We start from the raw sequence: 16,649 nt of genomic DNA, 5'->3' as shown, positions 1-16,649 counted from the left end.
ACTGGCGGCCATGTTACCTCCTCCCTAGGGCCGCTACTGGGACCTGTGGAAGGAGCAACGTCATCTCCTCCTTCCACCCCATCGTGTCATTTTCTCCCTTAGCACAACCAAAGGCAGCAGCAGCCTGTGCCTTCCACGAGATGAGTGACACCGTGGTGGGGCAGGAGCATGAGTGGCCCACGCAGGCAGGGAGATCAGCAGTGCCGCGGTGCGCCTGTCCGGAGATCAACAGCATTGTTTCCAACTTCTCAAATACTGATGATGCTCATGGAGCACAGAGGGGCAGGAGGAGAACTGACAACCTCTTGGGTCACTTGAGAAACTCCAATGGCTGTGATCTGGGCCCTTTGAGACTGTCACAATCCTCCAGATTCTTCAGAAGGCGAGTAGCCCTCTCTACAAGGATGCTTTGGGGCAGGGGAGATGGCCACTGCCAGAATCTCCCTTTCAGTACTGCACATTGATGTTGATACTTCTTTGCTTTTGATTGATGCTCTGCATCAGTGCCCCTAAAGCAGATACCAATAAAGTGGAATCCTTCATTTTCATTGGGTGGAAGGAAATAGAGCAGTGATCCCCAAACTACTGCTCATGAGCGGAATCTGCCAAACTTTCTTTGCCTATAGTGGGATCAGCTCACAGACCTAGGTTTACTTTTAGCTCTTGTGTGCCAAGGGGCAGTAGTGTAACCAATTCTACAGTGCCAGCGGCGTTCCCATCCCCTGCCAGCAGAAAGAAGACCTGCAGTGAATGTTGAAGTGTTGGGAGTTCCCACTCCTCGCTGGCAGGAGAAAAAACATCTATTGGTGGGGTAGGGAAAGTAGGGTGAAAGGAGAAGGAAGGAAGGGAGGGTGTGAATGGGGCAGGAAGAGAGGGGATGGGGTTGGTGGAGAGGGAAGTTAGAGGAAAAGTGGGCAAAAGGTAGGGAAGTAGAAAGGGAGCAAGAGTGTATGGGGGAATATGAAGAGAGTGCTCCACCCCCCATGCATTCACCCACTTCCCATTCCCCCAGAGAGAAGACACTGAGGAAGGGTGGGAGTTAGGTGGCAGGGTTGCCAACTTCCTAGAAATATTACTGACAATCTCTGCCACACCTGTGGAAACACTGAGCCCTGCCTCTCCCCTTCCTCATCAATGAAAGGGTCAGATTCCATGGGGAACTCGGCACCCTTGGTGATTTGAAATATCGTAGGTGGTCCTGCTCTTGAAAAGTTTAGAGACCTCTGAGGTAGAAGATGCTCTAGAACCCTGGAACTATTGGTGCTCATCTTTGAAGAGGAACTATGCTTCTTCAATGGTGATGCACCACCAGCATCTGGTGCAGCTCCAGGGCCCATGGAGGCCAATGACGACAATGCAGATGGATCAGACTTCCGTGAACAGAACAACTTCTGCGTATGTTCTTCTCTGATATGAAGCCCTCTGGGAGACATCTTCTGACAGCTGCCGCATCCAAAGACATCAAGCCTAGCACCCAGACACAGCACACAACTTGTGAGGGTCAGTGAGCAACATCACACAGCTGCATCGGGTGCGTCTTTCGAAGCCGCAGCAAAACCGAATCAATGTTTTTGCAAAATAAGCTGGCCGACGCCACCGATAAGAAACCAATGCGTAGATATAGCTAGGAAAAAACTAAACTTAAAACTTTGATGAAAATCCTGTCTAAGGAGTTAAACAGGAAGGTTTCTAAGAGAATTAAGGGAGGTCCAGCATAAAAAGCTTAGACAGTAACTTTTAAAAAGGCACAAGAGCGCACATATGAGCACGTTTACCAGCTCGCGCCAAGAGACACGGCTAATTTATAACATACGTGTGTATACGCGCATGTTATAAAATAGGCTGAGCGCTCGCATATGTGCGTGCAGTTTTAAGTGAGTGCATGTATGTGTGCGCAAATGCCACTACCCCTGAGTAAATGGGGGGATTTTAAAAGCAGCGTGTGTCCATGCCATTGCCAGTTTCACCACTTCACTCCCAGTTCACTCAGGCAAAGGATAGGACTTCCAAAACCTCCTAGTTTAATAGCCTCCCTTTTCTCCTGTGAACCCTGACCCTTAAAACCTTGATATGCCTATATTATTTTGTTTTATGACTTACACGCCATCCATAGCAGATGTAAAGTTACGTAGCAGAGGACACTGGTGCACGCAAGTATTTATGCGTTGGTTTCATCGAGAAATCCAGGAATGCCCATTCTCCATCCCGACCACGCCCATACTCTACGCTTCTAAAATCCGCTCAACACACGCCGGCCCATTATATTCGTGTATTTCCTAGTTTTTAAAAAATATTTCTGATAGCATCACAACGGGAAAGTAAAACATGACCATTAAGTTCTGTAGAAAAAAGATGAGCTGAGGGGCTGCCGTGTGATTGCTGTGATGCAGGACCATCCTGCATATGGTCAACAGAGCATGTCAGGAAGCTCTAGAAGATTCCGTCACTTCTCCATTGTCTCCAGTCACTGCACTGGCCATCAGTCTTTTCATTCATCAATAAGATGATTGTTGAACTGTCGATATTAATGAGAGGAGTAGCCTTTCCAATTTTCTCTATCCCTGAAGAAGGTCTCGCCAAGAAGTAGCTACTATCAGACGTTTTTCATCTTTTAAAGGACAGTTACACCTTGAATGTTTCTTCTTTAAATCTGAAAGGACATCTTGCCAATTAAATATTAGATATTTTGAACATCTTGGATACTTTGGTCCTCTTTCAAGATACTTTAATCAGATAGATATCTTGCTGTTTGTACAATAAATGCCTCTATTTATGGATAACATTTTTTCAGAACATGATTAGATGGCCTGGACACCTTAAAACTGAAGACAGATGCCTTTAAGATATAGGCATCAGAAAATGCTAGTCTGTTATTTGGACTGATATATTTTTAACTGCAGATAAAATTTAGACAAACAAATTATTTTGTATTTTGGGATAAATTATCTCAATCTTTTATAATGTTTTATCTTTTTATGATGTTTCTTATTTTATCTTGTTTTTTATAATCTATATTATATCATTTTAATATGCATGTTTAAGTGTAACCCATGGGAATTAAATCCATTAAATAAATAAATAAATGATAGACAAGTTAGGTTAATAGCTCATGTGTTCAGCCAAGAATTCCTTTAGCCCTTATGGGTATCTAATATCTCTTAATACTCTTCACATACATTTTTTAAAAATATAAATGGAAAACTGCTGTTTCCATATAAATAACAAAATAATAAATGACAAATATTTTCTTGTGAAGACCAGTTTATTAAGCTATAAGGTGAAACATTTCATCAGGATCTTTGTCCTCTTGGATATAGGTTTTGCATTATAGCTTGAAGATTATTCAGCCTTTTTTGTTTTTATATTCTAAAAGATAAAAATAAATCCTGGGAAAGGAAAGTCACTACCATTTAATGGAAAAGCTTCATTTCTAGTCAGTATTGCAAGTTACTAGTGACAAGTTAGCCATTTCCTTAATTATTTTTTGAGCGAGTAACATTACAGCTGCTTTTTCTGCTGAGGTAACTACATGCAGAAGCTGGGTTTTTTTTTTTTTTTTTTAAACTATGAATTGTTCCTTCTAGTCGCTGAGGACAAAGAATTATACATGGTTGGCTCTTTCTGATCGTGGGGAACACACTTAAAACATTTGATAAACTATTAAATCTGAAAACAGGTTGTGGACAGTCTAGTTTCATTAATTTTTCACTTCACTTGTATACTATTTTGTTGGGTAAACTTGCAGATGGGATAAAACTGCACGGAGGTGATCTGATGTGTTTGTAGCCCCCTGATGGAGAAGAAACACTGGCAGGGCAAAGCTGAATAATCCAAACATATTAAAGCAGGCAGCAGGAAAGCCACACCGTGTTAGTACAGCCAAGACCTGGGTCAGCTGGGCCTACCCTGCCAGAGCGCAGAGATGGCGAATAGGCAGAGAGTTGGGAATCACCATAGAGGAATTTTTCGGCAGAAATAACAGTCATGTGATAGATGTGCTCAAAGTTGCTGGGAGTGGAGATCAGGTCGGAGCGACGGTAAGGTGGGTAAAGGGAACCTGGCTATCAGAGACAACACAAAGAAAGAAAAGGTGAGGTTATGGAAATGCTAATTGCATGGGCGAGTTTGCACAGGGAAAGGTGAGGAATGAAACCAAGAGATGTGTAGCTTAGCACCACCTTAATAGCAGCATGTTCAGTTCGGAAATTATGCACATTCCTCCTCTTGTACACCATCATTGAAAGACTTTTCTCAGATGTGGCAGGAATTAGGTCATGGTAGGCTGCACTGGGTCTCTAATTTTGGCTGCTTAAGATTCACTTAAAAGTTAAGAATACTAGTGGGCCTCCCACAAACCAGCAGAGTAATGCGAGGCATAGGGTAAGAACAGAGCCTCTCAGATTTTTAGCTGCTAGTGTTACCACCAAAATGCTTCGGCACCAGGGTTCCCCTCCCTCTCTCTTTTCTTTGAATGCAGTGTTTCTCAAAGGTATCAAAAAGACAAAGTGGACCCTTAAGTCCTGTGTTTATTCCTACGCAGAGCAGAGGCGCAGAAGCTCAATGGCCCCCATGCCGACTTGCCTCACTCATGGAAAGCTCACCTGGAATGCCAGGTAGAATGCCAAGTGAGGTGGGTTTTATTTATTTTAGTTATGTTGGCATCTATTCTTCGGGACATGGCTTGAACTATCGAACATCATCTGGTAATGACACTTGATCATTAATTGACCCAAGTACATTTCTACTACAGGGGACCTTGAGGAAAAAGTCCATTCTTTAGACTTTGTCTCTAAGTGATGTTCTCAGCTTCCCCTTTGATGTCTCTTACCTTAGGCAGATCTTTGAGGATTTGAATCCCATCTCCTGGACCCATGTGTGCTATATGGTTGAAGTTGGTAGGATTAGAAATTAATTTATTTCTCATTTCTGGATCTCGCAGCATCTCCCTGCAAGAGAAGACCCAGAGTTGGCACATTTTACCTATTTAAAAAAATAAATAAAAAAAAATCGAGCCTTGCTAGGGCAAAATGTCTCTTTTAGGAAATCTTACCATGCAGCTTGTTTTATTTATTTATAAACTGCCTATCATAAAATTTATAGGCGATGTACAATATAACATTCATAATAAAACTGAACGTAAAACAATACAAACATTAAAATAGGCAAACAAAACTAATGTATGTAGAAAAAGTTGAAGAAAAAAAGATATGGTCCAAAACATGCAGAGAGAAATTGCACCCCTATTCTTCACATACCATAGGGGTCACATACACTTTTTTGCACATATTTCAGTTCTGTTTATAACATTATACTCACATATTCATAATGACCTCTGTATTTCACAAAATTATATTTCACAAATTTTATTCATAATCCTGTATTCAACATGTTACATTTCCATTTATTACAATCTTAATGAATACATATACAGATCTATTGATTCTTCAAACATGCTTGCTGGTGGACATAAATCTTTTCATCAGAGATCCCGACCGTGGTCTGAATCTTCCTGCTAATGCAGTCGAATCACACCGCAGCACGGTCGGGATCTCTGATGGAAAGCTTTTTTGAAAGATCACCTATCGTATAGTCCAGTGAAGGTCTAAGGCGAATGGAGTTGGAGCGCTAATGAAGAACGTGTTGGAATATATTAAAGATGTTTTGAAGAGATATAAAAGAATAAAGAGCAGTGGAGTTTTGGATGTGAGAAAGTACGAACTTGGATTAAACAAGTTAGACGTTATTGTCATTGGGATCAGCAATTAGAATGGTTGAGAATTACAAGCGAATGAAAAATTATCCCCTGATGACGCTATTGGCGAAACAAGGATCCTTGTAGGGAGCATTACAGAGACAAGAAGTGGGAATGATATGAACATAAAGAAGGCGTGTGAGAGATAGAAGACAGGTTTCCCTACAAGGACAGTAGGAAGAATCGTGAGGATAAAGATAAGATTAAGCCAAGACAATATATAATAGGATTCTTTTAGGAGTGTTTTATTGTGTGGAGTGTTTGAATGGGGGATGAATGTATGTGGGAACGTGGATTTTTTAGAGTGTAAGGTGCATTTAGCATGTTCACCAGGTAGCGTGTTTAAGATTTATGTCCACCAGCAAGCATGTTTAAAGAATCAATAGATTTGTATATGTATTCATTAAGATTGTACTAAATGGAAATGTAACATGTTGAATACAGGATTATGACTACAATTTGTGAAATATAATTTTGTGAAATACAGAGATCATTATGAATATGTGAGTATAATGTTATAAATAGAACTGGAATATGTGCAAAAAAAGTGTATGTGACCCTTATGGTATGTGAACATTGTGAAGAAAAAAAGATAGCCATTTATTTATAGAAAAGAAGGATAAGCAAAGTATTCAGAAATGCTGGATTAATTTGGATATCCTAATTCTGATTAAACAGAGACTCTTGTGCTTGTTTATGAAAGCTGCAGTAGCACTGGGCTTTATAATTTGAAGAAAGCTGGGGGTTTACTTGAAGAACTGTAGGGCCTCTTCCACCACCTCTCCTTGTAGATCTTAACTTTTAACAAACATTTTTCCAGTTTCTGAGTGAATGAACAAATGATCTTCCCCTCTTACCATACATAAACAAGGTTATTTTAAAGCATTTTTTTACAGCCTTCACAGGTTTTGGGGTGGTCTGGGGTGCCTTACAGGGGATTGTTCTACCTGCCGTGAGTAATGTGGACTACTGAGTTTGAATCCTAGCAGTGCAAAGGGGGAGAGAGAATTAAAATCCCTGTAGAAATTATAGTAGCTAATGCCAACTGTTTAATTCCCTCCCACCCACCCCAGGGTTTGATCTACTAGTACAGTCTGGCTGGGATACATAACTGATAACAAGATAATCTGGTGTTCTCTATCAAATCAAATGAGCAAAATGAGGACTATCCAATGGAACAATTGCAGAGCCTTTATCTTGAGGCAAATCATCTGGAAACGTAGGGCTTGCCCCATTTGTTTAGAACTCTCCTGCCATGAAAAAGAGTTGGCTCACCTTAAAGCTGAATTAACTGTAATAGAAAAAGTTTCAGCAACCACCAAGAAATCCTCGCCCACTTTACAGAATTCAGGAACCATTTCCCCATCACCACAGAAAATTCAAAAGCACAGAAAAAGTGGTTTACTGGGCTCAGGTAGGATAAGACCTGTGACTCAAAGACACCCATTCTTCACAACTGTGTAGCCCATATGCCCCCCCCCCCACACACTTACACAGAGCGTACAGGAACCCAAGAACAAATGGATTACAGTGGGCTATGGTAGAATAAGAGCTGTGATACAGAGACACCCACTCTTCTCAAGCGACACAAGTACAAAATGCCTTCTCTTTATTAGATAATGAAGAAGCTCTAGTGATGGAGACTGAAGTGGTAACTGAAGGAAGAAATCCAATCTGAAAGGAAGGAATCAAATGCATGCAGAAATTCAATAATACAACAAATAACCTTAAGAAAAAGTTCATTGTGCTGGGTGACAATCATCAGAGGCACTAATATGGGAACTCTTTTCGAGGGAAACACTATAGTAAAAGCCTTCCAGGATCATCGGCTGGTAGAAGTGCTATTCAGATAGAAAGCAAGGACTCTGAAGCTGATATTCTCATCCATCTGGGAACCAATGACCTTGCTAGGAACAATATCCAAGTGGTAGAGAGAGATTTCCAGACTCTGGGGAAGCAGATTAGTCACATGGCAAAGACTATTGCCTTTTCAGAGGTGTTACCTGTTCATGGAAAGGGGAAGGAGAGGCTAAGCCTCTTCTCATAAGTCATTTGATGGAACCCCCCCCCCCACCATTTTTGTCAACCAGTTTGTAATCCAGGCCACCACCTTGGTGCTTACTCCCAAGCTTCTCGTTTTATTCTCAAGCCTCTATGCGGGATCATATCAAACGTTTTGCTGAAATCCAAGTAGATATCATCAATTGCTCTTCCTTAATCCAACTCCTTAAGTTACCCAATCAAAAAAGTCAACCAGATTTGTTTGACAGGACCTTCCTCTGGTGAATCTGCCTCTGGTCCAGCAATTCTTCTGACTGTAGATAGTTCACTATTCTTTCCTTCAGCAGCGACTCCATTACTTTTCCCACCTCCGAGGTGAGGCTAACCGGCCTGTAGTTTCCAGCCTCCTCTCTGCTCCCACTCTTGTGAACAGGACTACTACCGCTCTTCTCCAATCACTCGGCACCTCTCCCATTTCCAGGGATCTATTGAACAGGTCACGCAGCGGACCCACCAGCACATCCCTGAGCTCCCTCAGTATCCTCGGATGAATCTCATCAGGCCCCATGGCTTTGTCCACTTTCAGTTTTCCTAGCTCTTTCCTTTCAATTTCATTACACTACTTCGGACTGTTCTCTGTTCTCCTTTCTCTGATATATCTGAAAAATGTTTTATCACCTCGCTTTACCTCTTTGGCAATCCTTTCTTCTGCTTGACGTTTTGCTGTCTTGATTTCTTCCTTTGTCTCCCTCAGTTTCACCAGGTATTCTTCCTTGTGCTCCTCTCTTTGGGATCCTTTATATTTCTTGAACACTGTTCTTTTTGCTTTTATTTTATCAGCCACTTCCCCTTTGAGAACCAAAGAGGTTTCATATTTCTCTTGCTTTTCTTTACTTTTCTAACATATAGATTAGTTACCTTTGTTCCACCTCTCTCATTTTTTCCCCAGTCTTCTAGTTCTCCCTCCAGGTACTTCCCCATTTCAACAAAACCCATATTTTTGAAACACAAAACTCGGGTCTTCGTGTGACTTCTCCGTATCCTATTTGCGATATCAAACCATTAGTGAGCACTAAATTGAGTATAGCTCCCTCCCCTTATGGGTTCTGTTACCATTTGTTTGAACAGAGCCCCTTGCAGGGCATCCATTATCTCTCTACTACTGTTAGATTCTGAAGAAGGGATTCTCCAGTCTATGTCTGGCAGATTAAAATCTCCAACAATCAACACTTCTCCATTCTTTTCCAACTTTTGGATGTCTTCAACCAGATCTCTGTCTAGTTCTTCCATTTGATTTGGAGGCCTGTAAACTACTCCAGTAAAAATGGATGCACCATTATCCATGCTCAGTTGCTTGCATATTGTTTTTTTACATAAAGAGCTGCTACTCCTCCTTTTGTGTCCTCTCTGTCCTTCCTTAACAAGTTATAGCCCGGTATGGCCATATCCCAATCAGGAGATTCTGTGAACCACATCTCCATAACAGTAACAATGTCCAAGTCCACCTTCACCATTAGGGCTTGTAGGTCTGGGATTTTATTGCCCAGACGACGAGCATTTGTACTCATAGCTTTACAGTTTTTCTTGTACTTCTTTTGTGCCTTATTCAGCTGACTTTTGTTATCCAAGGTGATATTTACTAACGAGCCGCGGTATATAAAAACCCTTAAATAAATAAATAAATACATAAATAAATCCATTTCACCCATTTCATGAAATGACATTCCAGGGAGGAAGACTCAGAAACAACGTCAGAAAATATTTCTTCATGGAGAGGGTGGTGGATGCCTGGAATACCCTTCCAGAGGAGGAGGTGAAGACAAAAATGGTGGAAGATTTCAAAGGGGCATGGGATAAACACTGTGGTTCCATAAAGGAACCTTGTTATAATGTAACTTTATGCTCCTTTTAATATCTCTTGTTGATTGGTTGGTTATAGTTACTGCTTAGTTCGATGTAAACCGAGTTGATTTGATTTGTATCAAGAAAGTCAGTATATAAAAGCCTTTAATAATAATAATAATAATAATAATAATAATAAAGGCTAGAAGATGAAATGAAAAATAGAATGCATGGGGATAACTTGCTGTTGTGGCACTTATTACCCTTAACCAATGGGGTAACTTGCTGGTGTAGCGGTTATTACCCTTAACCAATGGGGTAATTTGCTGGTGTAGCGGTTATTACCCTTAACCAATGGGGTAACTTGTTGGTGTAGCGGTTATTACCCTTAACCAATGGGCCTTCATACTGTTGATGCAACTCCATTATTGCTCTCTGCTTCATTGGCAGGAAGTGATGGGGAGATGGACTCAGACAGCAACCGACAAAGGCCCTGACATTGACGGTTTGGGAAAATAATTATGGGGGTGACCTGTATGGAATGGCAGATGCTCCCATAAATTTGCTGGGCAGACTGGATGGACTGTTTGGTCCTTTTCTGCTGTCTTTTCTATGGTTCTCTTAAAAAATATTAACACTGAATCCTTTTGATGAAAATATCCAATTTCCATGAGAAACCGAGTTTTACACTTTCTATTGTTAGTCTTGGTGCATACATTAGAGCAATCAGGTTGACCAGACTAATAATACAATGGGTGCTTAGACATGCTCCCCTATTCTTTGCCTCAGACATCTAATTATTCTGCCCATATTCTTCTTATCCTATGTGCACCAAATAAGATACACTACAAAATTACTATCACAACTGATAAATTCCTCTTTCTGATATTTCATTTCTTTCATTTTTCTTCTCATATTTTGCACTTCCCTATCAGACAGTGCACACTTCCATGACTATCCCTGGAGGAGCATGCAGGTTTCCATGGACCTGGACTGCAGCTGCTTCTGATATGCTCAGTGCATCTCTGGCAAAGGAACAGCGAGTGTGCTTGTGCGATTAAAAATCAACCTAAGTATTTAATGATAGCTAATCTGAGAGAAATTCAATTTAAAATTATTCATAGAAGCTATATTACTAGAGAAATGTGTGTTCAAATGAAATTGTGGGATAATAATTTATGTTTAAAATGTAAAATAGAAAGTGGTACTTTTTGTCATATGTTTATAGGGTGTCCTAAATTACAAATTTACTGGAGTGAAGTACAATGTTTATTAGAAAAAAATTTAAATACTAACATAAAATGGTCAGGTAAATTATTATATTTACATTTATTTGAAAAGATGAGTACATTGTTCAGCAGAGAAAGAAAATGTTTGTGTTTATCACTTTTATTAGCTAAAAACAATATATATTATTGTCATGGAAGGAAGAAGAAACTCCATTATATGAAACATGGAGCAGATAAATGCGTTAAACAGCATTTTATGAGATTTAAAGAAGTAAAGATATTCAAAATCCTAGACAAAAAATAAAACTAAAAAAATATTTCCAATTGTGGAAGGATGTGACACTATATAACTTAAATATATTTAAAGGAGAATGATTTGAATAGTAAAAATGTATTCATGTTACTTGTTTAAAACCAACTCTTTATTATAAATATAGGGGAAAGCAGTTGGGGGGATTAGTAGTTGGGGAATTAAGTAAAAATTATAGATATTGATATTATTTATATATTTTAAATCATATTTTTATTGTAATTTTTAATTGCAATTTATTAATTTTTATTTTTATTTTATTTGTATGTTATTAAAACCTCAATAAAAAAAAATCAAACAAAAATCAACCCAAGAGCCAGCCACTACCAGGAAGCACATTCCAGGACAGAAGTAGGGGACTTGTGTCAAATAAATGCCATGCTAAGGCCAGAAATGATCTGAGGGATGGAACTGTGTGCACTGCACGTATACCCCTTTTTCATTATTTCCTTCTTAATGATTAAGCTGACAATGATACTCCAAGATGGAAAGGATGAGAGAGATTAAAAGATGACATATTTCCCTTGGCCTTTCAGAGTGGTCCAGAAGTGCCCCTTAACTCTGCAGTATTTCTCTCTACCTTTCTTCTCCCATCTGTGATTGGTTAACAGTAGTAACATTGCTCCTTGTGCCTCCCTCTTCTCACCTGAAGAGGCTGAAAGTTTATGCAGCATAACTGTGTGGCTCTGGCCATTTACTCTTGCAGTGGTTGCTGATTAAAGACAGAATGTGTTTGGATTCTATTTGGATAAAAGGCACTATTTACTTCCAGATTAGAAGTATTAATACCTGAGAGATGTTACAGGAAATCCCAGCATTGATTAACAGAGTCTGACTCTCCCTTATAGTTGGATGAGAATTCAGGGCGACTTGCAGTTAGACCCCTACTAACATTACCACAAGCCATATGTAGACAGAGGCTGAGGCTCCTACTTATTACCGAGTCAAGCACACCTACCAGCCAAGGCTTACTGTAACTATGCAGAAAGAAAAAAACAACATTTTAAAGACTGTAGCCTAGTGGTTAGAACAGCGGGTTATGACCCTGGGAAACCAGGGTTCAAATCCCACTGTCGCGCCTTGTGACCTTGGGCAAGTCACTTTACCCTCCATTACCTCAGGTACAAAAACTAGATTGTAAGCCCTGTGGGGACATGAATATAATCTGCTTTGATGTACACTCTGAAGTACCGAAAATAAAAATCGAAATAAATAAATAAATGCTGCTGGACCACTGAAGGAAGCAGTCATGTCTCGGAGAACAGAAGACATGGCTCACCTCCTCTGCTGCATCCTCTCCTCCTCTGGTACTCTGAATGAGTAGCGTCGCTTATTGTTCATGTTTCTCACCATCTGCTTCCGGCTGTTGTCTGAAGTCTCAGGTACTACCAGCTCATCTCCCTCTGGAAAACAAAGTTACAAGCAGCTGCCATCACTCCTCGTCAACCTCTGTGATATCAAGTGACACCAAGCGATAAGAACCAAGAATCTCTCATTTTGACATTCTGTTTTACTGTATCAGCTTTGGCACCCCACCATCTTGTTTTGGGGGAGAGGTGGGGAAAGCAAACAAGAACACAATTTACTAAAATATTAAAGATGAATAAAATACTTTAAATACTGCAATAGACTGTTTTCCTAAACCTGATGTATTCTGCTCTCTTTCTCCAACAAGCAGCAAAAAGGAACTGAGACGCACTGTGGTCACAATCACTAGCGCCATCTGGTGGCACCAAACTCAAAGTTCTCCTTCTGCCCAGGTACATACTAGGTCATGTGACCCCCCTTGAATGTAATGCTACCAGACAAAATAAAGCTAACTCCGTCCTTCTTTTATTCTGATTACTCAACAACCAAAGGAAACAGAATATTCAGCCATTCTCCTCCACTCACCTGCCATCTTATTTTTGAAATATATTAACCTAATAGTCTCCAGTCCTAAAAGGTTTAGTGAACCTTCATTATTCAGTGCACGCACCTGAATGAGAAAACACACAAGAGAAGAGGAAATTACTTCATTTTAACTAAACACACTTTATTGACAGGTTTTAGGTATAGCACACGACTGGGGATCTTCTCCAAAATACAGCAAACAGAGACAGGGAAGCAGAGAAGCACATGAGAGAAATAACTGAAAAATGGAATGAAACTGCAAAAAAGCAAAAGAGTTTTATTACCTGTTTGCTACAATATTAATCAACTTTATAAATCATCATCATCTGAGATTGATTAATACAAAGCCATAAAAAATACAAACAGAGCAATCAGACTGCAGGATGCAGGTAAAATCAGAAGCAAGAGTTGTGGGGGCAGAGCTGTAGCTAGCTTATGGCCGATATGACCTCAGCTATAAGCACCATTCACGAAAGGCGCCATCACTTTCAAATTTTGACAATCCGCTGGCCTCCCCTAAACCAGTAGAGGCTTGGTGCCTTAAGTGCTCAGCTACTAGAGGGGAGAAGAGCTGCTGCACCAGCTTCTGGAGTCCAGATCCAATCAGCGCGTCCTCAACCAGAGGTCTCGCGTTATTGGCAGGAAGGACCTCCCCAGTAGTTGTAGATCCAGGGCTCTGGATTGGCCCACACGACGACAAAGAAGATCCTGCCAACAGCTCTCGCCGCGGAGGAGACGGCGTGATCAGCGCACTAGAACTCAAGGTGACATCAGCGTCTGGAAGGAGGGCCGCATGCTCCTTGACTCCCCTGACCAAGAAACCAGCAACCAGTGAAGGTAACAATGCAGGGGTTAGAAACCCTACAATTTTAGGCTGGGAAGGATCAGACTGGAGGGTAGCTGGGGACAACTCCAAAATTTTTGTCTTCCTTTTGGTATGAGGCATAATGAAAAGTAAGTGAAGGAAAAAAGTGAGAAGCTCCTAGCACACTTGTGACTCTGCTAAGACGCCATCTTGCCCCCCCCACTGGCTTTCCCCTTTCATTGGCCATACTCAACTGCCAAGCTAGCTATTGACTATCAGTTTCCCCGCCCAAAACTAAAGGCAATTGTAGTGCCTTCTTGTGGACCAGATCCATTTACCACTACACATACATATAGGAAAAGTGACTACGACGAAGAGCTGTTTGTATAATTTATAAGTTTATTTTTATTTATTTATTTATTTATTTATTTAAGGTTTTTCTATACCGGCATTCATGATAAGATCATATCATGCCGGTTTACATATAACAGGGGGTGCAAAAACTGTTCTTTTAACAAGTGCAACGGAAGCAAAAGTTACAATAAAACAAGGTTGTAGAACTGGGAGAGGAAGGAAATAAGGATAGTAGCGTAAAAAAAAGTATAATTATTAATGGAACACATCTATAATTCTCTCCCCCCCACCCCTATTGTGCCAGTGAGCTATTTGGCATAATCTCATCAATGCTGTTTCTGGTGCTCAAATCAATCCTTCATCCTGCAAACTCAACTGGAGGAGCCCTGAGGGGTGGTTTGAGCACCACTGTCCAAAGCACTGCCAACATCTTCTGCTGGTTTGCTCAGAAACAGTGCCACTTGCTGACATGAAGATCCTCAATCCAGTTACCTTCTTGAGAGGAACCGTCTGAATCCATTCCATTGAGTTTACATCAAAGACATCAACCGCATTTTCACTGTACACAGAGAGGTATGGAGCACTGTAACCTGGGGAAGTGCAAAAACATACACACATATCAGAGGCAAGCACCACTGCCCGTGGTTTTCTCTGTGCTTGCACTACCAAATGGTTTTACACTGGACCTCATCTCTACAATACTTCAGTGACTATGCTCAGTGACTCTTAGGCTAGGACTTACACTAGTCTTCAAAGATGCCAACTACTAGACTCTGTATTGCAGTGCACATCAGAGGTGGGGATGCAGATAGCAGACCTGATATATAAAACTATGTACTGTGACTAACTACCATGAACTCTGCCCCCCCCCCCCCCCCCCCCAAAGAATGCAGTAGCCTCGGGTATTGGATTGGCATTCGCTTTCAGTATTCTCAGGCACATTTCCTTTGCGGTACGGTTGTTCATGGGCAGCTGATTATATCAGCAGCTTATAGGGTCTGAGTGGGCAACTCCAGTTCTGTTAGTCTGGTTCCAACAACGTGCCTACTGCAGTTTCACCTATTCAGAGAAAAGGTGATGACTAGTAATAATACAAAATACCAAGTTATGTAGTCTCATTCGGAATGAGCAGAATTGCCACATAACGGGACAGAACATTTTTTTAAATAAATCCCAGATGACACCCTTTAAATACGGCTGGTATACTGATGACATTTTATGATTTGGATCGAGGGAGAAGAGACTTTAAAACAATTTTACACTTCCTTCAATGGATTCCATCCTTCAATTAGACTAAAAATGGCCTACTCCAGAAAACGAAACTTTTTGGATACCACAGTTTCTATGAACCATGGCTATCTACAAACGTCTGCATGCAAGAAACTGACTGGCAGATGCAGTTACTTTCACAGTTCCAGTTTCCACCCCTCACATACAAAAAAGGCCATTACACAGTCAAGCCTTACAGTATCACTGTATAATCCTCTGATGCAAAAGGCAGGGGTGAACCAAAGAAAAGGGCTAGAAACCCTGCAATGCACCACGCTGCAAACTATGCCAGCACATATCACAGGACCCTCACATTCAGAACAGAAGGATCCTACTCATGCTCCTCCTCTATTGTGGTGTACAGCATTTAATGCACAGAATGTGAAGAAGCGGGTTACGTTGATGAGACAGGCCAAATACTAATGGAAAGACTCAATTAACACAGACACAAGATCTAAAACCACAGAGAAGATCAGGCAGACACCGCCGTCAGGGAGCACTTTTTGCAACCAGGCCACTGATATGAATGACCTTATGATCAGGTTAATCAAAAGGAAAATTTAACACAATCCAGGAATGGAAGGACTTCGGAAGTCAAAATTATCAGACACCTTGGAACTGACAAAACCAGGACTCAGAGACCCAGGTTTCCTATCAGATTACGTCCCATACAATTATACCGCTTGTCACCTTCTGATCACCTCGCAAACCTCACTTACCCCTTCCCCTCCTCCTTATCACTGGAAAGCCTTTTAGGATTGACTTATGGCAGGCCACACTACTCTCTATTTCCTGGTAATGTCATCTTTTGTTCATCTAAAGTCTGACCTGAAGAAGAGCACATTAGCTCTCAAAAGCAGTCAAGAAATGCATTAATCCAATAAAAAGATATCACCTTATATATATTTGGGGTTTTTATTTGTCAACCTTATATTTCTGCACATAACTGGGACACATTAGGTGGACATGGGTAAAACCTGTCTGAAAAAAAGCCCTCGCTGAATGCATGCATGTCCTATCTGCACCACGAGGCGGCGCTCCTGAGGGCATTGGGGTCTGGGGAGGACACACACACCCAGAGATCTTCACACGTACTCTTCCAACAAAATTCAATCTGCAGATTACTTGTGCTTTGAAAATTGGCGCAAAGGCCACAGGTAAAATGTCTGCACAGTTTTTGTTGGACACTCTCAA

At 40.9% G+C, this 16,649-nt stretch overlaps 1 protein-coding gene across 3 annotated transcripts in view; it reads right to left on the bottom strand.

Annotated features, from left to right (window-relative positions):
* CDC42BPA (CDC42 binding protein kinase alpha) overlaps positions 1–16,649 on the bottom strand; it is a 563,297-nt gene that overhangs the window by 19,395 nt on the left and 527,253 nt on the right. For 2 of the 3 annotated variants that reach the window (XM_029593036.1, XM_029593038.1), the window contains exons 31-34: positions 14,679–14,776; positions 13,028–13,112; positions 12,414–12,537; positions 4,829–4,946 (exon numbers count right to left, since the gene is read on the bottom strand). In XM_029593036.1, coding sequence (XP_029448896.1) covers positions 4,829–4,946; positions 12,414–12,537; positions 13,028–13,112; positions 14,679–14,776 — 425 coding nt within the window. Of the gene's footprint in view, positions 1–3,539; positions 4,062–4,828; positions 4,947–12,413; positions 12,538–13,027; positions 13,113–14,678; positions 14,777–16,649 lie in introns of those variants that run through there. The other variant, XM_029593037.1, reaches the window with a different exon arrangement.

This window comes from Rhinatrema bivittatum, chromosome 3 (assembly GCF_901001135.1).
Source record: "Rhinatrema bivittatum chromosome 3, aRhiBiv1.1, whole genome shotgun sequence".
In the NCBI taxonomy this organism is placed as follows: domain Eukaryota; kingdom Metazoa; phylum Chordata; class Amphibia; order Gymnophiona; family Rhinatrematidae; genus Rhinatrema; species Rhinatrema bivittatum.
This window is presented reverse-complemented; position numbering and strand designations above follow the sequence as displayed.